The sequence below is a fragment of the Dipodomys spectabilis genome, unplaced genomic scaffold (genome assembly GCF_019054845.1).
Source record: "Dipodomys spectabilis isolate Male_0828 unplaced genomic scaffold, ASM1905484v1 ptg000002l, whole genome shotgun sequence".
Classification (NCBI taxonomy): Eukaryota; Metazoa; Chordata; class Mammalia; order Rodentia; family Heteromyidae; genus Dipodomys; species Dipodomys spectabilis.
In genome coordinates, this window is record NW_024870679.1 from 49,288,655 (window position 1) to 49,312,523 (window position 23,869).

A 23,869-nucleotide genomic window follows, 5' to 3' on the forward strand; every position below is an offset into this window, starting at 1 on the left:
GCCATATCTTCCTCGTCTCTGAAATAAGGAAAAATGTTTCATGCTCCTGGGTTGTTTGGATGGTGAGAGAATTTTAAAAAGCGACTATCACAAAGATAGTCTCTGTGTCAGTTCTTTTATCTTACCTTGTACTCTACTTTGCTGAATGCCCCTCCCTCCCCCCCAAAAAAAACCCCTCTGTGGAAGCCTAATAATCTTAGATTTCATTAGCAAAGTGTGGAAATAAATACACAGAGTGATTTAATGTGAATCATTTTCCTCAGGATACTCCTGGATCAGAATGTGAATGAGCTACAAAAACAAGTTAAAACCCTACAGAACAAAGAGAACCAATTGGAATTGACCAGTTCTCAGCAACAAGCAGCCATCCTTAAACAACTAGAAGAGACAAAAAGAGAATATGAACAAGTAAGCATGCAAATAGATATGCTTGACAGTTTTCCTATTCCCATAGACCTGAATAATAACCAATTACAACTGAAGGTCTCATTGTACCCAGGAGGTTGAGAAGTTCTATCAAGAAAACAGAATCAGCCAGGTGCTAGTGGCTCATGCCTGTAATCCTAGCTACTCAGGAGGCTAAGATCTGAGGAATGCAGTTCAAAGCCAGCCTGGGCATGAAAGTCTGTAAGACTCTTATCTCAATTAGTCACTAGATAACTAGAAGTGGAGCTATAGCTCAAACTGGTAGAGCACTAGCCTTGGGCAAAAGAGCTCAGGGACAGCACCCAAACCCTGAGTTCAAGCCCCACAACCAACAACAACAACAAAATTAGAATCAAGAGTTTGGAGGCTTAGCTCAGATAGTAGAGCACCAGCCAATGAGTCAAAGAGTCAGATATCAATTTTAAGTCATGATCTTAGAAAGAAAAAAAAAACAGAAAGCAGAATCTACTTTGGTTGGGCTACAAATGAAATTGACACAAAACAGATTAACAGGAGAAAACCCCATTTTTAGTATGAGCACATCCATGAATGCCTCACAAAGTATGAAACTCAAGAAGGGTCATGGGGCTGGGAATGTGGCTTAGTGGTAGAGTGCTTGCCTAGCATACATGAAGCCCTGGGTTTGATTCCTCAGTACCACATAAACAGAAAAAGCCAAAAGTGGTGCTGTGGCTCAAGTGGTGGAGTGCTAGCCTTGAGCAAAAGAAGCTTAGGGCTGGGCACCGGTGGCTTACACCTGTAATCATAGCTACTCAGGAGGCTGAGATCTGAGGATCATGGTTCAAAGCTAGTCAGTGCAGACCCTTATCTCCAATTCAATCAAGAAAAAGCTAGAAGTGGCACTGTGGCTCAAGTAGTAGAGTGCTAGCCTTGAGCTGAAGAGCTGAGGGACAGCACCCAAGCCCAGAGTTCAAGCCCCACGACAGACCAAAAAAAAAAGGAGCTCAGGGACAGTGCCCAGGCTCCTGAGTTCAAGCCCCGGGACTGGCAAAAAAAAAAAAAAAGGTTGGGGAGGAGGGGAGAGGACATGAGGACATGTGGCTGAAGTATGTGTAGCATCCTGAGCTATAGAAATGAAGAGCGCATTGGGACATAAAGGGGACACATTATGGAAGACTGTTGTGGCTGAAGGATGTCTTATATGTGAATTAAAATCTCTCCAATGATTAAAATTGTCTGGAGCAGCCCTCTTCCTGACACAGATACTTCTACTGACCTAGATTTGCTGTCTAGATGTAAATTTCTTTTACAAAAGGACAGCTTTTGATAGCTACACCAGTATCTGTGGTTTCTCAGAATAACTAGCTTGCACTGTGCTAAAGAAGTATATTTTGGAATGGTATATTCTGGTCTACAGCCATATTTGGGGTGGTGTGCCTGACATCCATGCAAGCAAGAAGAGAGTTAGTATGTGGGAAGAGATGCTTGGGAAACTGTTGGCGAGGAGGACAAGGGGAGATGAGAAGTTAGAGGAGCTGCAGCTGGTTTTCAATAAATCCAGAAGTCAGGAAACTACAGGGAAGCCACTTCCTACAGCACCCAAGTGGGGAATCTTCAGGAACTCTCCCTGAAGCCCTTCGGTTGTCTCACCTCTGTCTGCCCATTCTTGTAGCTGCTAACATTAGAGAACAAAGCCTCCTTTGTCTTTCTATGCTAGTGCCACTCTTACAACTTCAGAACTCCTTTGTCTTTCTATGCTAGTGCCACTCTTACAACTTCACTTCTGTCGCTCAGATGTATGGGGTTTTCTTTTCGCATGCTAAACAATTCTCTTAATTCCATGTGGACCCCGTGGTGTGAACACATTTAACTCAATCTGGCACTACTTTCTGGGAGATGGCATTTGATCCTACAAGGTACGGGCTCAGACCTACAAGACCTCCCACATTTCCCCATGCCAATTGCCAGTATGAGTTTACCTCTATGTTCCAAGTCTGAGTCTACTACAACCCTCTGTTGAATCTGATCATTTGTTAGAAAGGCTCATGAAACTCAGGTTACTGGGTTATTATAAAAGACTACAATGCAGAAACAGTCAGATAAAGAAGATGTGTAGGGAAAGTGTGAGGGAAGGGACATGGCATTCCCATGACTTCTCTGGACACACCACCCTTTCTCTACCTCTAAGTACATGTTCAGCAACCCAGAACCTTTCCTGATACAACTACAAGTGAAAAAAAAAGATAGAAAAAGAATTTGTGTAAAATACTCAAACCACAAATGGTGGGAAAATGTGGAAGACAAAGCAAAGAACAAAGAACAAGGGCAAGTAGTAGAAAAACATAACAAATCTAGTAAATACTCATCTAGTCATACCAATTACCCCTTTAGATGGCATTGGTCTAAATGTACCAACTAAAGACAATGCCAGAGTTGATCAGAAAACCAGATCCCTGACTCAGGATGTAGCTTAGTGTGACAGAGCAATTGTCTAGCATGCCGAAGATACAAGAAAACATGAAAAAGGAAAAACAGCCTACTTACATACAAATATACATGTAAATGAAGAGTAAATGGATAAAGATATAACATGCTAAAAGGTAATCAAAATAAAGTGGGAGTTGTTAGGTTAATTTCAGACAGCAAACTTCAGAATAAGGTAGAGTAATATTATTTAATGACAAAAGGGTTACTGGGCACTGGTGGCCTGTAATCCTAACTACTCAGCAGCCAGGCATCTGGAAGGTCAATGTTGGAGGCCAGTCCACGCAGAAAAGTCTGTGAGACTCTGTGTCCAAAATAACTAGCAAAATGCAGGGCTAGATGTAAAAGAGTGCCAGCCAAGCCAATTGAGCAAGTATGAGGCCCAGCAATGAAGAAAAAATAAAGGTCAATTCTTCAGGAAGATACAACAATCTTTAATTTGTTTTTGTTTTCAAACAAAGCCTCAAAATATGTAGAGACAACTGGGTATGACACATGCTTGTGATCCCAGCAGAGATCACAAGGTTATAGAAAAAAGTGGATATTTATGATCAGCTCTGCTTTATAAAATCTAGCTTTTGCTTAAATAAGTCTCCTCTGTTTCCTTTTATAAAGGACTTGATAAAAATCCAACATCATTTCATGATAAAAACTCAATAAACTTGTACTAGAGGGGAACTTCTACATGATATGCCCTTGGGGGATTGCAACTCATAACAATTCCCCACCCATTCCCCCACCCATTTGCACTGCCAAATTCCACAACATTGACTTCATTTAATTCCAGCCGGGATGTAAACCTAAAGTATCTGTCCTTGCTGATGGTAAGGAAAAATGATGCACTCACTTTGGAAAACAGCTCAATGGTCTGCATACATATCTATACGCATATACTCTTACTACATGACCAAATCATCATGTTCCTTGGATTTTAACCAAACCCTGAACATGGATGTGTATAGCATATTTGTTTATAATTACCAAAACTGAAAACAACCGAAGTATCTTCCTTTGGGCATCATTAAAACTTGGAGCCTTGAAGATGGCTTGAGAGATGAAGGAGCAAATGCATATACAGATTCAAGGGGCACTGCTAAGCACTTGGCCTTTTCTACTATCAATACCCTTCACTCCTCAGGTCCAAAAGCCAATGAGGACCTATTCCAGACAGTCTGTTGTAACAGGAGGGAAATAATATGGGAGAGATTTACAAAACCACTAGGCCTACTGTAAAAAGTATGCTAAACCACTGAATTGCTGAAGATCATATTTTACTTATTTTTACTGTGGATTGTGAAGCCCAATGGTATTTTGGGGGTCAAGGTGTTAATGATGATTCAGAACCACCATACATTTATCGCCCTCAAAGTCCATATTATTCTCCTCCTTCAATATCCAGACACATTGAGAAAAGTATGTAGATTAGCCTGGCACTGGTTGCTTATGCCTGAAATCCTAACTATCCAGGAGGCTAGATTCTGAGGATCGTGGTTCCAGTTAGGCTAGGTGGGAAAGTCCATGAGACTCTTACCTCCAATTAACAAGGAAAAAGCCTAAAGTGGAGCTGTAGCTCAAATGATAGGACACAAGATTTGGGGGGAAAAAAAACCCAGGGAGTGCCCAGGCCCTGAGTTCAAGCCCCGAGTACACACACACACACACACACACACACACACACACACAATCTAGATCTCTTGTGGGAAGTATAAAGGAGAACCATATACTGTAACAGTGGTACAGATGTCACTTGGCATTCCCAACATTCAAAGGGCTCTGGGTCTATGAACTACCTCAGATTTAGGGACAGATCAAGAAAAGGCCATTACTCTTTACCCATATCAACAAAGATAAGTTCTGTTCACCAGAACCAAGAACATTAATTTGTTTGCTCGTTCATTTATTTTAAAACATAACTTAATCCCAGCCTGATGCTATACCTGTACAATCCTAGCACTTGGGAAGCTGATCCCAAAGATCATTAGTTATAGACTAGCCTGGTCTATAGTGAGACCTTGTCTCAAAAAACAAACAAAACAATATACAACTCAGAATCTGTTGGCTGCCCATCTATCATTGTGGACAGTTAACCACAAACAGACTGCTAGTATCAAACTATTTGACTACATTCCTGGCCCTATTAACTGTTAGTAATTAGTAATTAGTATCAATGCCCACTTCTTATCTTAGATTTGAGTACTGCCATTTGACCTCTGACATTCTGTAATCCATCAGCTCTATTAAAATCAGAGAGCTGTGCCAGAGTTGGCACCTAAGCCCTCCTTCACAGCATGTTAGCACTAAGAGCATCTTAGTTATCTAGTGCTGCCTTACCAGTATAAAACTGTGATAAAGTGGCCACTGTGTTCTTCTGGAACCCCTCAGTTACGAGGAAAGTCAACAAGTCATCCATGACAAATTCACTCCAAATTTCCTGTCTGCTTAAGACTTCAGTTTTCTTCCTCTCCCTTATGGGAAAAAAAAAGTATGACATCTTAGATAAGACAAAGAAATAAAGGACCTCTTCTTAATTTGTTATATAGCTTGTAGATGACTATGCTCTTGACCCCATATATGGTGTATACATAAAAAATACAGCAGAGCCGGGCGCTGGTGGCTCACGCCTGTAATCCTAGCTACTCAGGAGGCTGAGATCTGAGGATCGCGGTTCAAAGCCAGCCCGGGCAAGAAAGACCTGAGACTCCTATCTCCAATAAACCACCAGAAAACCGGAAGTGGCGCTGTAGCTCAAGTGGTAGAGCGCTCGCCTTGAGCTGAAGAGCTGAGGGACAGCGCCCAGGCCCAGAGTTCAAGCCCCACGACCGACCAAAAAAAAAAAAAAAATACAGCAGAGTGGCCCATCAGCTGCACTGGACATTGATGGAAGTGATGAACTAAGCAACTCAAGGGTCGCGATGGGAGGGAGGAGTGAGAGAGAAAGAGGAAACAGCTGATGCTAAGCAAAAGGAAAGAAATGTACAAATCACCCAATTCAGAAGAAATTGTCTAATTGATAAGTCTGTAGGGTTCATAAGCTTTGTAGATCAAGATAATGACAATTTGCATTGTGAAGTGTAAAATGTGTTGGTGACTTTAGCTAAGTGTCACTGTACCACAATACTGTGAAATTTATATAATTACTTAATCTCAGTAAAGAAATTTAAAAAATGAAAAAAAGTACGGCATTTTCATGCCATTTAACACAGTTGGGTATTGTCCCAAGTTTCATTAAAGCAATCAAGCAAACTATTAAAGTCATTCTTAGAGGTACAGGTTCACACATTCATTGATATCAATAAACTTGACCTATTACGTGTTTTGCCTTCTTCCCAACTTTAACTTCCAACAAATACATTCCCACACATGTTCCTTGGGAGTCTGCCAATTAAAGTTGGCAAAATCCTGCTCTTGTTTTAATATGGCAGTCCCTTAGGCTTTATTCTCAACTCCCTCTTCCTACCTGTGCTGGTCTGACTGGAGGTGTGAGAAGGAGTGATGATGGAGAAGTGGTGTAAGGAGACAGTGGGCATCTGCTTACAAGGTATCTGCCTTAAGTGAAATCCATACAGATTTTTTTTTTTTTTTTTGTCAGTTGTGGGGCTTGAATTCTGGGCCTGGGCATTGTCCCTCAGCTTTCCAGCTCAAGGATAGCACTCTACTATTTGAGCCACAGTGCCACTTCTGGTTTTTCTGGTGGTTTATTGGAGATAAGACTCTCATGGACCTTCCTGCCCAGGCTGGTTTTGAACTGTGATCCTTAGGTCTCAGCCTCCTGAGCAGCTAGGATTACAGGTGTGAGGAACTGGTGCCCAGCTCCATACATATCTTAAAGCACAGGTCTGGTTGTATCTCTGTAGACAACAGAGAAAGGCCTGTCTATTCTGGCATCAGCTCATTGAAATTGAAGGTCCTATCAGAATCCTTTGTTCCAAATTGAGTTTTGCTATGCATTTCCCAAGCCCTATTTTTCACATAATAGACCTGGAAAGGCAATCAAATCAATCTGTGCTGTAAATCTAAAAATCTGAAACCTGGGTTTTGTTGTTATTGTTGTTGTTATATTGTCTGACTATAAGAAAAGTTATTTTAAGGCACTCATAGAAGCTCTCTGGCAATGTCTTGTTCCAGTAGTTAAATCCCCAAGTTGGGTATTTTCTTGTTAAGCAAATTAACATGATCATCAGTGACTAGCTCTCTCCATAGCCCCCGTGGCTCTCAATTCCATTGTAACATCTTTAGTTTTGTTAGTCTTCTTCACTGTGACAGAAAACTTGGGGAAAGACTTATTTTGGCTCCTAGTTTGCGTCATTGCAGTCCATGATCATCTCCATTGCTTTCACACTCCCAAGTGGGGCAGAGCAGCACGGCAGGAAGTGAATGGCCGGATTAAGCCGCTCATCTCACAGCAGCCAGAAGCAGGACAGACAGAGGCAGAGACAGAAGGAGGGGTCCGGTACACAGTATATCTTTCCAGGACAAACTCCTTGTGATCTGCTTGCCCCAACTAGGCCCCTCCCCCAAAATGCTGTCTTATTATACATCCACCAAGGGATTAATCCACTGATTGGGTCAGAATCTTCAGACTTAGTCACTCCCTAAAAGGCTACAAAGCTGGCAACCAACGTATGTGCCTTTTGGACAATGTCACTCTTTGCCTCCATCTCTCTCCCAGTTTTTCCCTCCCATCCCCACCCACAAGTTATATAGTTCAGAGTGTCTAGTGGGAGCCACTGTCGCATTAGTTCACCCTTTGACCCTCCATTTCTGTGCCTCCCTTGCCCTCCCAAAGACACATGCACCTTTTGGGAGACCCTTCATATCAAAACCAGAACATTAATATTAGTCATATGGTATCCCAAAGTACTTCACTTTAGGTAACTAGAAGTTGATAATGTAATAAACTCTCTTGCCATGAGTGACTAAGGAGTAGGAATAAAACCAAATTACAAGTCGAATGCTACTAATCCGAACTCTTAAAATCTGGAGACTTTGGCGCTAGGCATGATGGCGCATATCTGTAAGTCCTATGCTATACAGGAAGCTGAGGCAGGAGGATTGCTTGAGTTCAAGAGTTCCACAACAGTCTGGGAAACATAGTGACAGCCCATTCCAATCTCAATAAAAAAATCTGAAACTTTTTGGATACTGACATGACACCACACAAGCAACATTCTACACCTGACCTCATATAATGGGTCAGAATACTGGGGCACTAAAAATATTGTATAAAATTACTTTCAGGCTATGTGAATATGATGTATAAGAGGCACAAATGAATGGACTTGGGTCTCCTTCCCTAGATTCCTCATCCTATAAATACAAACATCCCCAAATCTGAAACAAATTCTAAATCTGAAATATTTCTGGCCTTAAGCATTTTGGATAACAGAGATTCAACCTGAACTCTCAAATCTAACCCTTAGGTCAGATTTCTAACTGTGAATTTCTAGTTACTACAGTTACTTCTAGAACCAAATATTTTATTAGACAAGGCTAGATCAAGAGAAAATTGTTTATGTACTTGTGAAAAAAACAAGCTACCTCTTTTTTCCTCTACTCTGACACCACTACTTCTACGTCTGTGACTTCAGACATGTGTAAATTAGTCCCCACCAACAAGCAAGCAATGCTGTATCCATGGACGTCATATGAGCATCCTCTTAAAAAAAAAAATTCAATTCTGGAGGAGGTGCCCGTAGCTCACAACTATAATCCTGCCTAGTCAGGAAGCTGAGATCTGAGAATAAGCATTTGAAGCCGGAGATAGCATCAGATGCCACAGATTGGAGGCTCAGTCCCTAAGAATGTTCTCACTTCAGACCCAGTATAGGCCTGCAGAACTTACAATCAATCAGACATGAATTGAGAGGTTCATATGGCCCACTTCTCAGGCTTGATTAATTTCCTAGAGTAGCTCCTAGGACTCAGGAAAACACTGTATTTGTGTTTGTGTGTCACCAAGTTCATTTTTTTAAGTTTTTTATTGTGAAAATACCATACAGAGGGGTTACAATTACATGGGCAAGGTAATGAGTACATTTCTTATCAAGCATTGTTGCCTCCTCCTTCGTTTCCCCTTCCAATCCCTTCCCATCTCCCTCACTCTGTCCACCCCACCCCCCGCCCCCCCACCCCCCACCCCCTCTACCCCCCACCCCCAGCCAAAGTTGTAAAGTTCATTTTTCAACATAACGACTTGTATATCTCATTGTTGCAATGGGTCCACCTGTATCCCTATTTAAACGATTTGTTTTTTCCCTTCCCCTCCACAAATTATACCAACATCAAAGACAATGAAAGCAGGGGTTATACAGTGGGGAGGGACATACAAAGCAACAAAGAAATCATCTTATAAATATGTTAGAAAAAATCGCAAGAAAGAAAAAACATTTGAATACTTACCTTGGGGTTCATTTCACCTAACATCAACTTATCTGACCTTTTCTGCTTGTCTCAAACATACACTAGTTACCAAGGTCATTTTAATGGATTACAATAAGCAGCCAGGAAGAGCTTCATAGGGTGAGGTTGGAAAGGCCTTGAGTGCAGGGGCTTCCACCTCCATAGCTGGAATGCACTAGCCTCCCAGCACATGGATGAGTTTTAATTCACCCTTCTGCAAGTCCTTTGGTATGGGGCTGTCCTGAGGCTCCTGGCCCTGACCCCTCGTGTTTTTTGTTTTGGTTTGGTTTGGTTGGTAATGAGGCTTGAACTCAGGGCCTGGGCACTGTCCCTGGCTCAAGGCTAGTTCTCTATGACTTTGAGCCATAACACCCCTTCTGGTTATTGAGTGGTTAACTGGAGATAAGAGCCTCATGGGGACTTTTCTGCCCAGGCTGACTTTGAACTGTGATCCTTAGATCTCAGCCTCCTGAGTAGCTAGGATTATAGGCGTGAGCCACCAGTACCTGGCTTGCCCAATTTTTATATGGAGACTTCATTGTATAGGCATGATTGCTAATAGTGGGGAGACACAGCAAGTTCAGGGTCCTCATGGCCTCTCTGTGTAACATGCTCCCCTCCAAGGTACATGGCAGGACCCCTTCTGGAATGAGGAGGGTCTTATGTGCCATTTATCGGAAAAGATAAGTCTGAGAATTTTCCTCCCTTCCTTCCTTCTTTCCTTCCTTCCTTCCTTCCTTCCTTCCCTTCCTTCCTTCTTTCCTTCCTTCCTTCCTTCCTTCCTTCCCTTCCTTCCTTCTTTCCTTCCTTCCTTCCTTCCTTCCTTCCCTTCCTTCCTTCTTTCCTTCCTTCCTTCCTTCCTTCCTTCCTTCCTTCCTTCCTTCCTTCCTTCCTTCCTTCCCTCTTTCCTTTTTAAAGGTACTGGGGTTTTGAACTTGAGGCTTTATGCTTACTAGGTTGGCATAATGTTATTGTGCCAGCCCTATTTTTCATTGGTTATTTTTAGGAGAGGGTCTCATTTCTCCTTCAGCCATGTGCCTGAGCCACAACCCATCTACTTTAGACTTCCTTTGGTCCATGGGATCAAGGTGCCTGCCATGATGTCTAGCTTCCCTCCATGGAGGCAGAGTCTTACAGACTTTTCTGCCCAGGCTGCCAAGAACCAGATTCCTCTATTTCAGCCTCCCATGTAGCTTTAGAGGATATACACATGCCCCTGTGCCCATATGTGAGTTAGTAAAGGGGATCAACTGAGCTTTTCTATTCAGAATGACCTGTTCTCAGCCTTTCAGCTGGGCACAGGGCCCAGCTCAGAGAATTCCCTTAAAAAATAATTAACTAATTAATTTGCTAGTACTGAGACTTGAACTCAGGACCTTGAGTTCTCTTGAGACTTTTTTGCCCAATACCTACCACTTAAGCCATACATTCAGCCTGGCTTTTTGCTTGTTAATTGGAGATGATGTTTCAAGGACTTTTTCCCCCTTTATGAGCCAGCTGTTGGTGATTCACCACTGTAATCCTAGCTACTCAGTTGGCTGATACCTAATGATTAATGAGAAAGGCCAGGCAGAAAACTCCATGAGATGCTTACCTCCAATTAATTGCCGGAAAGCTGGAAGTGGTGCTGTGGCTCAAGTAGTAGAGCACTCGCCTTGAGCAAAAAAACTGAGGGATATCACCCAAATCCCTGAGCTCACCCAAATCCAAGCAACTTGATAAGCATGAAAAACAAATTCTTTTGTGACTAGCTAAAAACAGGATAAAATTAAGAGTTTCTGTATCCACCTAAGGGAAGGAGTTAAAAACTAGAAACTGGCCAGGCACCGGTGGCTCACCCCTGTAATCCTAGCTACTAAGGAGGCTGAAATCTGAGGATCATGGTTCAAAGCCAGCCTGAGCACAAAAGTCCAAGAGAGTCTTATCTACGATAAACCACTCAGAAAACCAGAAGTGGTGCGTAGCTCAAGTGGTAGAGTGCTAGCCTTGAGCTGAAGAGCTGAGGGACAGCGCCCAGGCCCAGAGTTCAAGCCTCAAGACTGACAAAAACAAAAACCAAAAACCCTAGGAAAAAAACCCTAGAAAAAAGCCAGAAATTATATAAGATCACAACACTTCAACCAGAATGGGTTTTAACATAGCAAGTTGGATATTTACAAGTCATATAGGAAGGGGCTGGGAAGGTAGCTAGTGGTAGAGTTCTTGCCTTATATGCATGAGGCCCTGGGTTCAATTCCTCAGCATCACATAAGCAGAAAAAGCCAGAAGTGGCACTATGGCTCAAGTGGTAGAACACTAGCCTTGAGCTGAAGAACTGAGGGACAGCACCCAGGCCCAGAGTTCAGGCCCCACAACCAGCAAAATAAATAAATAAATAAATAATACACACAAGTCATATAGGAAAACCAAGAGGAAAAGCCTCACCAAGCAGCGGCTGGCTTCCAGGAACTCAACAAGTGATGCTGTGATCTCAGCAGCTGAGATGACTGTAAGCATTTTTCAATTGGCAGAACAACTCTGCCAATTCACATTCCTCCAACATCATACCTTTTATCAGTGCAGTGTTTTCTTGTTTAAAGGTATGTATTTTTCAGACTGTCAAGAGCAACCTGTTACTGTCAGAGAGGCTGACTGAGTCACAGCAGGAGAAGGAAGCCCTCTGGGAAGCACTTGGGAGGTTTTTTGAGCAACTTGGTGAGCATGTAAGGTAAAGTGACACCCGTTCTCTTTGGAAGAAAAGTCTGAGAGGGCTGGGAATGTGGCTCAATGGTAAAGTGCTTGCCTTGCATACATGAAGCCCTAGGTTTAGATTCTTTAGTACCACATACACAGAAAAAGCCAGAAGTAGCACTGTGACTCAAGTGGTAGAACGCCAGCCCTAAGCACAGAGGGGCTCAGGAACAGTGCCCAGGCCCTAAGTTCAAACCCCAAGACCAACAAAAAATGAAAAAGAAAGAGAGAGAGAGAGAGCAAAGAAAGAAAAAGAAAGAATGAAAGAAAGAAAAGAGAGGAAGGAAGGGAGGAAAAAAGAGAAAAAGAAAAAAGAGGAAGGGAGGAAGGAAGGGAAGGGAAAGAGAAAAAGAAAGAAGGAAGGAAGGAAGGGAGAGAGAAAGAAAGAAAGATGGAAGGAAGGAAGGGAGAGAGAAAGAAAGAAAGGAAGGAAGGGGGAGAGAGAAAAAGAAAGAAAGAAAAAAAGAGAAAAGTTTATAAAGCAACTGTTCCTGACTGGGCCAGCCCCAGGTGAAGCAATGAGATGTTCACTGAAGCAACCTTTCTAGAAGTTCCATCCACAAGGCTTTTCCTAGGAAGATGTGGGGCCTAGTTTCTTCCCAAGAGGGAGGGAGAAGGAATTTAAGCTTCTGTTGAGCTCTGCTCGAGTGTAGCTTGTTTTTCTCCAAATAAACCTTTCTCACAGCCTTCAGCCTATGTCTCCCTCACATTCAGTCCTCATCTTGGACCACTCTCTCTCTTCATTTCAGTTAATAATTCCTAGACTAGGAATTCTGCATTAAAAACCCTTTCTCTGTGTCTCTGTCTCTGTCTCTGTTTCTCTCCCTCTCCCCCCTCTCTCTCTCTCTCTCTCTCTCTCTCTCTCTCTCTCTCTCACACACACACACACACACACACACACACCTGAGCCTGGCAAGGTGCTCATTCTTCAAAACCCCATATCAGCACAAAAAATAAAAACAAAAAAGTGAACAATCATATGACTTTTAGTTATTCATTCATCACCCCAACCTATTTTATAGCATTTTGTCCCTTCAAAAAGAAACCTTCTCTCTGGTTTCCCTTCCTTTGTATTTCTTAATGGTTAATGATGTTAGGCATCTTTTTATGTGTTTATGGACAGTAATAGATTTGTGTCAGAATCAGAACAAGACTTCTGAGGCCATGGAGTCCCTATATAGAATTGGCATTAAAAGTCCATACTCAATATAATCCCACTGATCTGGAAATGAGACAAGATTTAAGTTACATTGAAGATATACCCAGGGTTGTATCACTGTTCAAAAGTGTTCCTAGAGCTGGGAATGTGGCTTAGGGGTAGAGTGTTTGTCTCACACGCATGAAGCCCTGGGTTCAATTCCTCAGTGCCACATATGCTGTGGCTCAAGCAGTAGAATGCTAACCTTGAGCAAAAGAAGTTCAGGGACGGTGTTCAGGCCCTGAATTCAAGCCTCAGGACTGGCAAAAAAAAGTATACTTAGGAAGTAGGAAATTTTAGATTAATGACCTAATCAGTGGAGCAGGACTCAGTATTTAGATGTTGGGGACCAGAAGTCGAAGATTTTCCTAAATTGAACTCAGATGTCAAAAGAGGACCACTACCATCAGTTGAAACCAGGGCCAGCCAGTAACTTGACTCCATGGGGAGGAGTAGTGCTGTTGTTATGTGATCTTTGGTTCACCTCCCACATAGGGCAAGGAAGATGTGCAGTAGGACAGGTGCCCACATTCAGTGCCAGGCCCATCATCCTAGTTAGAGAGCCATGGAAAGGTGCATGTGAAGGAGGTAAAATTGATTTTAACTGTGTTCAGACCTCAGTATAACTCAGATTTACTTTTGTAGAAACAACAATGAGAAGCAAAACCACCACAGAGCAAGGCTTCGAAAGGTGAAGGATCATTACACTCATGAAGTAGAAATACGAAATAGGAAAATTAAACAACTTGAAGATGAAACTGGAAAACTGCAGCAAAAGATTGAAATGGTGAGAAAAATATAAAAGGGCACTGTTGGTGCTGGTGGAGAAAGCCCACTCATTATCTTTGGCTCTACATAGCCCTTGTTTCCATTTCTGTTATTTAATGTGAGGAGTTCATTAAGCCCACCAGAGTATAAGATACATAGCGTTCCTAACCCAAACTGGACACTTAAAAAAGTCTGCACTAGAGGCTGGGAAGGTGGCTCAGTGGTAGAGCGCTTGCCTTGCATGCTCGAGGCCCTGGGTTCAATTCCTCAGCACCACATAAGCAGAAAAAAAAAAGCCAGAAGTGGCGCTGTGGCTCAAGTGGTAGAGTGCTAGCCTTGAGCTGAAGAGCTGAGGGACAGCGCCCAGGCCCAGAGTTCAGGCCCCACGACCGGACCCAAAAACAAAACAAAAAAAAAAAGTCTGCACTGCCAATTCACATCTTGCTTTCGAATGAAAACGACCTTGTTCAACACTCCTCAGCAGAGGCTTCCAAACCACCCTCAGTAGCCCATTCCTGCTTTATGTGTCTCTCATTCTGCCTCAAACATCAGTGTCCATTTTTATGTATTATTTGTTTTTAGTTTCTAAATCAGGGTCTTTAGCTCGAGCTGGCCTCAAACTCACTGTCTAGTCCAAATTGGAAGGTCTTTATTTCTTTCTTTGTCTTATTGTCCTTAAATACTTGTTCAAAAGGGTAGGACTTTTTTCTTTTTGGTTAGTACTAGGGTGTGAACTCAGAGCTTTGTGTTTTCTTTTTTTCTTTTTTTTTTTTTTTTGGGTCCGGTCGTGGGGCCTGAACTCTGTCCCTCAGCTCTTCAGTTCCAGGCTAGCGCGCTACCACTTGAGCCACAGCGCCACTTCCAGCTTTTATCTTTTTGCTTATGTGGTGCTGAGGAATCGAACCCAGGGCCTCAGGCATGCAAGGCAAGTGCTCTACCACTGAGCCACCTTCCCAGCCCCGAGCTTTGTGTTTTCTAGGCAGGTGCTTGTTAGTTTTTAAATGGCTAAGTCAACAGGTAATCCTTAATTCTTTGCCAATTCTCAGCCTGGGCGCTGCCCCTGAGCTCTTCAACCCAAGGCAAGCGCTCTACCACTTGAGCCACAGTGCCACTTCAAGTTTTCTGGTGGTTTACTGGAGATAAGAGTGGACATTCCCGCCTGGGCTGGCTTTGAACCCTGATCCTCAGATCTCAGCATCCTTAGGATTACAGGTGTGGGCCACCAGTGCCTAGCACCAATTCTGACTCTTTTTCCCTGATATCTTTGTTTGTCTTACTGCTCTTGTGAATCACTGATGTATGTATAAAAATGAAATGGGACCAATGAATGGAACCTTGTACAGAATGGTTTTAATATCCTAAAATTATGTAAATTATTACGGAGGACAACTTTATAATATTCCTCCTTGATGGGATTTCTAGCCCTCATGCTTTACACCTAAGAATTGTCTTATTTCCCCTCTCTATATGCCAAGGCTGCCAGTAGATGAATATAATGTCCGCCATTCCACCCACTATCATGGGATTGCAGGTCTAGAAGTCTAGACTACACACAGTAAGATATTTAAAGACAGTGACAGATTACTCATGAAGATTGCATTCTTCAATGGACCAATAAAATGTTAGACTGAAGGCATGGCTCAAGTAGTAGAACACTTACTAAAAGCAAGAAGGCCATGCAAGATTGTGAGACCTGAATTCAAACCCCAGTACTAGCATCAAAATAAACAAACAAAAACCTCTTGATAGCCGGGCGCTGGTGGCTCACGCCTGTAATCCTAGCTACTCAGGAGGCTGAGATCTGAGGATCACGGTTCAAAGCCAGCCCAGGCAAGAGAGACTGTGAGACTCCTATCTCCAATAAACCACCAGAAAACCGGAAGTGGCGCTGTAGCTCAAGTGGTAGAGCGCTCACCTTGAGCTGAAGAGCTGAGGGACAGCGCCCAGGCCCAGAGTTCAAGCCCCACGACCCACGACCGTCAAAAAAAAAAAAAACAACCTCTTGATATTCTAAACTCTAGTGAGAGAGGAAAATAAATAGGATTCATCAAACTTCTAAGTAGTCAGATCCAGCTTGGATGTTTAAGCACCAGACAAGTATACAGAAAAAAATAGCATCCTGGTTCATAGGTCCACTAGGAATATCAATCTATCTTTGCACTACCAATTCTTTCTTGTATCACCTATCGTTTGCCTCTAGGCTTACGTGCAAGATCAATCTCTTGCTTTTAGTAAGTACATTTCCTTTAGTAAGTACATATCCCCCAAAATTCATGTTCGCCCAGAACCTCAAAATGTGGCTTTGTTTGGAAATAGGATATTTGCAGATGGAATTATTTAAAACAAGGACATCCCGGTGTCTTTATAAAAAGAGACGAAGACACAGACAAATACAAGGAAGAATACTTTGTGCTGTTGGAGGCAGAGATTAGAATGATGCAGTAAAGCTAAGGGATATGAGGATAGCTAGCAACCATGAAGCACTACAAGACAGGCTTGGAACGGAATCTCCCTCTGAGGAAGTAGCTCATCAGGGGAGTACTTGCCTAATGTACACAAGCCCTGGGTTCAATTCTTCAGTGTCAAAAGAGGGGTAAAACCTCCTTCTGAGCCTCCAGGGGAAAAAAAACTAACCTTGACAACTGCTTCATTTTAGATTTCTAGCTCCTAGAACTATGTTTCTGTTGTTTCAAATCACTTTGTAGTAATTTATACACCAGCCCAAGGAAACCAATGCATTGACTGAAAGCATCACAGATCTCTAGGAAATATACTGAAGACTGAAAATATCCAGACGCAAAGGAGGAGATTTGATGTTTTTGCTTGCTGACACTGAAAGGTTTCTGGGCTTTTCAATTAGCCAACTTGGATTCAAATTCTAGCCCTGAGACATACTCTTGTGTTCTTAGACAAGTCTCTGTATATTTCCTCCTCTGCAAAAAGGAAACAAAACAAAACAATTTCCACTTCACATACCAGGCTTTTATGAGGCTCAAAACATAGCTTCTCTAAGATGGTACAGATAAAGTTTTCATAGATCTTTTTTCTCCTTGATATATAGAGAGAGAGAAGAGAGAGAGATAGAGAAAGAGAGAGAGAGAAAGAAAGATATTAACTGGTGAATGTAAAGTTCACAAAATAAAATATTAGCAGAATTAGAAATGCTAAACCTAGAAAAGGCTGATGTGAGAGCTTACTGTTGTTGTGTTGTTGTTGCTTTGTCAGTCATGGGGCTTGAACTCAGGGCCTGGGCATTGTCCCTGAGCTCTTTTGCTCAAGGCTAGTGATCTACCACTTTGAGCCACAGTGCCATTTCTGGTTTTCTGGTGATTAATTGGAGATGAGTCTCATGGACTTTCCTGCCCAGGCTGGCTTTGAACCACAACGCTTAGATATCAGCCTCCTGAGTAGCTAGGATAACAGGTGTGAGCCACTAGTGCCCAGTGATACAAGAGCTTTTAATGTCACAGTGCAACAAATCTGGGCATTCATAAAGAATTACAGTGTCCATAAAAGGTGCAAACAGATTAGAGGACATGAAAGTGAGAGTAAAGAATATTACTGTAAGAGTTTAGAAATAAGCTGAGGGTCCTAAGTGTATAATTCTTTCTCTTTTGTGTCATTTCCTAGGAAAAGGCATTCCAGGGCCAGATCATGGCCCAGAATGATACTCTGCTTCTAGAAAAAAGGAAGCTTCTGGAACAAGTCACAAATCAAGAAGAACTGATCCTCAGCAACAAATCCATAATCTCTTCAACCCAGAACAAGTAGGTGCAGTCCTGCCTGGGAGCCAATGAACTCCACCAAAAGGATGCTTCTCTGTCCACAAAGAAATGGTTCCAGAGTCTGTCCTTTTGATCTGTGGTCTGTCTTTATGGCTGTTGTTCTTGCTATCTGTGATTTCATGAAGATCATGCAAGTGGTGAAAGGTGGCACTGGAGGGAGGCAGGCAAGCCATGCAGATAATCTCGGTTGTAGCCGTGTTTCCTCGCTGAGGCCCCAGCTGTGCACATTCTAACTAGCCAGTCACTTCCTCTACGTGCTGTCACCCCACTTTATCATTTGCTATCTGAGGAATCAACGTAGACCCAAGAATAAAGTTCACAGACATCGCTTACATTCATGAGACCCCTCAGGATTTCATTACGTTAATTTTTAAAGAGAAGCATTCAAAGCAGATAAGAATTTAGATACTGAGCAGTCTTTGTTCCATATGAAACTTTGATTATAACTGACGTTTCCTAGAAGAGAATAAGGACAAAGAGACTAGGTTGATGTTAACAGATAACGTCACCAACAATGAGGATAATGACCAACATTATTTGAGCACCATTGCGGGCTGTTCTCTCTATTCATTTCATCCTGACACCAGCCTCAAGAGGTAGCAACTATGACTAGCCTTAGTTTATGGGTAAGGAAGCCAAAGATCCAAAAAGAATAGGGAAGCTGACCACTGACTCAGTCTGGTTAGTGGCCAAGTAGCACGTCATCTCAGCAACCTAGTCCCAGATCACAGCATGATACCTGTTGGCTACTCTGGACACATTCTCCTCTGGCCATACCTGGAAAGTCTCTCTTTTTCACTTGGGGTTTACTTTTCCTTTTTTATACATCCCACATCAAACACTGCCTTTCTCAAATGGTGTCATAGTTTCTGATGGTCACATTGTGGATGAGGAATCTAAGGTTCAGATCTGTAATTTGCTCAGGATCACACAATTAGTATAATTAGCAGTTGACAGTTTGGTGGCAGGACCAGAACTCAAACACAAATCCCTTATCCAAATTAATGTCATACCTTCCAAATAAACTGTGGCCTTGAATAGGTGGTTAGAACTAAAGCTTAGGAGCCGGGCGCTGGTGGCTCACGCCTGTAATCCTAGCTACTCTGGAGGCTGAGATCTGAGGGTCGCAGTTCAAAGCCAGCCCGGGCAGGAGAGACCATGAGACTCTTATCTCCAATAAACCACCAGAAAACCGGAAGTGGCGCTGTAGCTCAAGTGGTAGAGCGCTCGCCTTGAGCTGAAGAGCTGAGGGACAGCGCCCAGGCCGAGTTCAAGCCCCACGACTGACAAAAAAAAAAAAAAAAAAAAGAACTAAAGCTTAGGGATGGGTCTGGGGTTCGGAGTAGAGTTCTAGTCTAGCCTTCATGAAGCCCTGGTTCAACCTTCAGTACCAAGAAGAAGTAGAAAAAAACAGGCTCAGAAATCTTTAAAGATCTGGTTTGGCATAGCAGTTTTATAAATTTCTATTTTTATGTTCATTTTTCAAGGGAAAGGAAATTCATTTGGGCTCATTGTTTTCCGATATTTCAGCCCATCATCATTGGGAGGCCTGGTGGCTAAGAAGCAGAAGCTCTGTGTGCGTGCATGCGTGCGTGCATGCGTGCGTGCGTGTGTGTGTGTGCGTGTGTGTGTGTGTGTGTGTGTGTGTGTGTGTGTGTGTGCTTGAACTCTGGGGCTTGAACTCCTCCACGCTGGTGTTCTACAACGTTAGCCATACCTCTGCTTCCCACGTTTTGCTGGTTAATTGGAGATAAGAGTTTTACAGGCTGCCACAATTCTTAGATCTCAGCCTCCTAAGTAGCTCTGATTACATGCATGAGCCACCAGTGGCTAACTCACAGAATTATTTATGTTCTTGAACATGTTACTTCCTCCTCTATGAGCCTGTATCCTCAACTATAAAACAGGCTTTATAACAGTGCTTATATCACAAGGTTTTTTTGTTTTGTTTTGTTTTTTTGTCGATCCTGGGGCTTGAATTCTGGGCCTGGGCACTATCCTTTAGTTCTTCAGCTCAAGGCCAGCACTCTACCACTTGAGCTACAGTGCCACTTCTGGTTTTTCTGGTGGTTTATTGGAGATAGGAATCTCACGGTCTTTCTTGCCTGGGCTGGCTTTGAACCGCGATCCTCAGATCTCAGCCTCCTGAGTAGCTAGGATTACAGGCGTGAGCCACCAGCGCAGGGCTTCACAAGGTTTTTTGTGAGGATTAAATGAATTACTACATGGAAAGTATGCAGAGTTTACTGTGTGGGTAGTTTGAGTCCAGCGTTCACATGTCAGGTAGTTGATGAGTGTTGGTGGCAGCTGCTGGTACTATTTCTCCTTCTAGGTGAGAAATCAGAACCAGATCAGTGTGAGATCAAAATCTCACACTTTTACACAGTTTATTGTAGAAGCTTATTGAAGAGATAGTCTTTTTTTTTTTTTGTCAGTCTCACCCTAAGTGAGAATCAAAGCCTTCCTGAAGTTTCTCAAGGTCTGGGAATTGTGCCTTTCATACTCATACATGTGTTGTACGGGCCAGAAGCTCACTAATTTTTACTTGGTTGTGGACTATGGTGAGAGTTATTTTGCCATTCTTGGTTCTATGGACTAAGCAGTTTTCTTTTTTTTTTTGTCGGTCGTGGGGCTTAAACTCTGGGCTTAGGCGCTGTCCCTGTGCTCTTCAGCTCAAGGTGAGCGCTCTATCGCTTGAGCCACAACTTCCAGTTTTCTAGTGGTTTATTGGAGATAAGAGTCTCACGGACTGGGCTGGGAAGGTGGCTCAGTGGTAGAGCGCTTGCCTTGCATGCCTGAGGCCCTGGGTTCGATTCCTTAGCACCACATAAGCAAAAAGAAAAAAGCCGGAAGTGGCGCTGTGGCTCAAGTGGTAGAGCACTAGCTTTGAGCTGAAGAGCTGAGGGACAGCGCCCAGGCCCAGAGTTCAGGCCTCACAACCGGACCCAAAAGAAGTGTCTCACGGACTTTCCTGCCTGGGCTGGCTTTGAACCATGATCCTCAGATCTCAGCCTCCTGAGTAGCTAGGATTACAAGTGTGAGCCACTGGTGCCTGGCCGAGTTAAGCAGTTTCTTAAGACCCAGAGTTAGTAGGAAATTGGACAAGGCTTAGGGTTTTTAATAATGGTACAGAAATGTCTAATTATTGGAGCGTGGGCCTCAGTGATAGCATGCATGTGTATTTAGTTACACTTCTCACTTATTCTATTCTTAGGGCATTTTTCCTGGATAAAGAAAATAAACAACTGCAGGAAAATTGTCTCCGGCTAATGCAGCAAGTTGGCCTCTTAGAGCGTATTATAAGGAACATCCAGATTCGTAGAGGAGAGGTAAGATATCTAACCATGATCCTCAGATCTCAGCTAATCTGAAGCTGACTTGCTAAATTTGCCATGCTCTCTCTTCTGTTTATTTCCATGTAGCTGTAGCCCTGCTCTCAGCCTTGCAGTGAGATGGAGTATGCCCCCGCTTTGTACTTCTCTGGGTCAGCTTTTATTAATCACTCCCCTGCTGTGTGATCCCAACACAATTTGTGCCTCCAAGCCTCTTAGCCCACTCTATTGTCATTGCCTTCTTTCTTCTCTGTCTCATTAACTCATCCGTGACACCCTAGTGGACAAGAACTATATAGCTGATACATCACTGTACCTGTGGATAGGTACTCAATAAACACTTGAGAATGAATGGCTGTTACACATTTTCACATACATGCCTCAGTCTCAACAATCCTGTTTATGACATGTCATTCAAGCCCCATTTGGAAAGAAAGCCTCAGCAAATTCGAAGTTCAGAGAAGCAAAGAGAAGCTAGTCTAGTCTGCTAATGAGTCAAAACTAAAGAGAGCATCTGAGTCAGAGAAGAGCAATTATATTCCAAACATTCAGACAGGTAGCCAAGTACAGGGAGATGCAGAAAATAGTACAGGTTCAAACAAGGTCCAGAGTCTGGCTGGTGAGCAAGTCAAAAAGAGGGGCTTCGGTAAGCAGAATTGTGTTCTGAATCCAGGATAAAGGCTGCTTCTTCCTTGCCTGGTCTGTGTCACCTGCAGGGTATTCCATCCATAGACACCTTACGGTAGATCCTCCCTGTCAGGCACTATTGCTTGTAAGGCCTGCTTCTAGTTTGTTCTCAGAAAGGTAATTATTTCCATGATATACAAGTTGCTTTGCAGATTTCATCAAAAGTAGACCTTTTTTCCAATAGTTCAACTTTGTATGAACTACAACTGTTCTTTTTTTGTTATTTTTGTTTTTTTATTAAGTTTTTTTTATTGTGAAAATACCATACAGAGGGGTTACAATTACATGAGCAAGGTAATGAGTACATTTTTTTGGGGGGGTCCAGTCGTGGGGCCTGAACTCTGGGCCTGGGTGCTGTCCCTCAGCTCTTCAGCTCAAGGCTAGCACTCTACCACTTGAGCCACAGCGCCACTTCTGGCTTTTTTCTTTTTGTTTATGTGGTGCTGAGGAATTGAACCCAGGGCCTCAGGCCTGCAAGGCAAGAGCTCTACCACTGAGCCACCTTCCCAGCCCCAATGAGTACATTTCTTATCAAGCATTGTTGCCTCCTCCTTTGTTTCCCCTTCCCATCCCTGCCCTCCCATCTCCCTCGCCCCCCGCCCCCCACCAAAGTTCAACATAAGGTCTTATATAGCTCATTGTTGCAATGGGTCCACCTGTATTCCTATTTAAACAATTTGTTTTTTCCCTTCCCCTCCCCAAATTACACCGACATCAAATTCAGTGAAAACAGGGGTTATACCGTGGGGGAGGGACATACAAAGCAACAAAGAAATCATCTTTTAAATATGTTAGAAACAATAGCAAGAAAGAAAAACCATTTGAGTCCTTATCTTGGGGTTCATTTTGCCTAACATCAACTTATCTGACCATTTCTGCTTGTCTCAGACATATACTAGTTACTGCAAATAAGGGAAACCATGGGACCTATGTCTCTTTGGGCCTGGCTTACTTCACTTAATATAATTTTTTCCAAGTCTTTTCATTTCCTAGCAAATGGGGCAATGTCATTCTTTCTGATGGAGGCATAGTTCTTCATTGTCTAATCATTAACCATCCACTCATTTACTCAATCATTCATTTGGCAAACATTGATCCCAAGAACTAGCCTAGCACCTAGAATACAAAGGAGAATCCCTGTGTCTATACACTTTCATTCCAACAGAGGACAAACACACATATATAAGTTCATTTTTGGGGGAGCGGGGGGTCCAGTTGTGGGGCCTGAACTCTGGGCCTGGGTGCTGTCCCTCAGCTCTTCAGCTCAAGGCTAGAGCTCTACTACTTGAGCCACAGCGCCACTTCCGGCTTTTTTCTTTTTGCTGAGGAGTCGAACCCAGGGCCTCATGCATGCAAGGCAAGTGCTCTACCACTGAGCCACCTTCCCAGCCCACACATATATAAGTTCCATAGAATCACAAGCTTTAGTAGAAGACTTAATGGAGTATATGCTAGGACCAATAGGTACGAGATCCACAATATTACCTTCAAATGAAGATAAGAAATGTCATACTAATCACAACTGTAGTATATCAAACTCAGAATTTTGCATGTCACAAATACTAACTAGTTGGATATGGTGATGCATGCTTAGAATTTAGAGGCAGGAGTATTGACAGTTTGAGACCAGCTTGGTCTACATAGTAAGATTCTGTTTTTAAAAAAAAAACTAGAAAAAATACATAACTTGTAACATCTTAAAACTTATTGAGATAAACAACTCCATTTTTTTTTTTTGCTGTTCCTAGGGCTTGAACCCAGGACCTGGGGCTGTTTCTGAGGCTTATTTTGCTCAAAGTTAGCACTCTATCACTTGAGCCATAGCTCTACTTCTAGCTTTCATTTGGTGGCTAATTGGAAATACGAATCTCACAGACTTTCTTGCATAGCTGGCTTTGAACCATGATCCTCAGATCTCTGCCCCATGATTAACTAAGATTACAAGCATAAGCCACCAGCACCAGGCTCCCAAACTAAATTTAGAATCTTAAAGATCCTCCATTCAGGGCTGGGAAGGTGGCTCAGTAGTAGAGTGCTTGCCTTGCATGCATGAGGCCCTAGGTTCAATTCCTCAGCACCACATAAGCAGAAAAAGCCGG

The 23,869-nt window shown here is 42.8% G+C and overlaps 1 protein-coding gene across 3 annotated transcripts in view; it reads left to right on the forward strand.

Moving 5' to 3' along the window:
• Positions 1-23,869, forward strand: part of Ccdc30 (coiled-coil domain containing 30) — a 108,597-nt gene that overhangs the window by 73,970 nt on the left and 10,758 nt on the right. For all 3 annotated transcript variants that reach the window (XM_042685100.1, XM_042685109.1, XM_042685111.1), the window contains 5 exons: positions 264-408; positions 11,865-11,977; positions 13,844-13,985; positions 17,597-17,733; positions 20,966-21,080. In XM_042685100.1, coding sequence (XP_042541034.1) covers positions 264-408; positions 11,865-11,977; positions 13,844-13,985; positions 17,597-17,733; positions 20,966-21,080 — 652 coding nt within the window. The remainder of the gene's footprint in view (positions 1-263; positions 409-11,864; positions 11,978-13,843; positions 13,986-17,596; positions 17,734-20,965; positions 21,081-23,869) is intronic.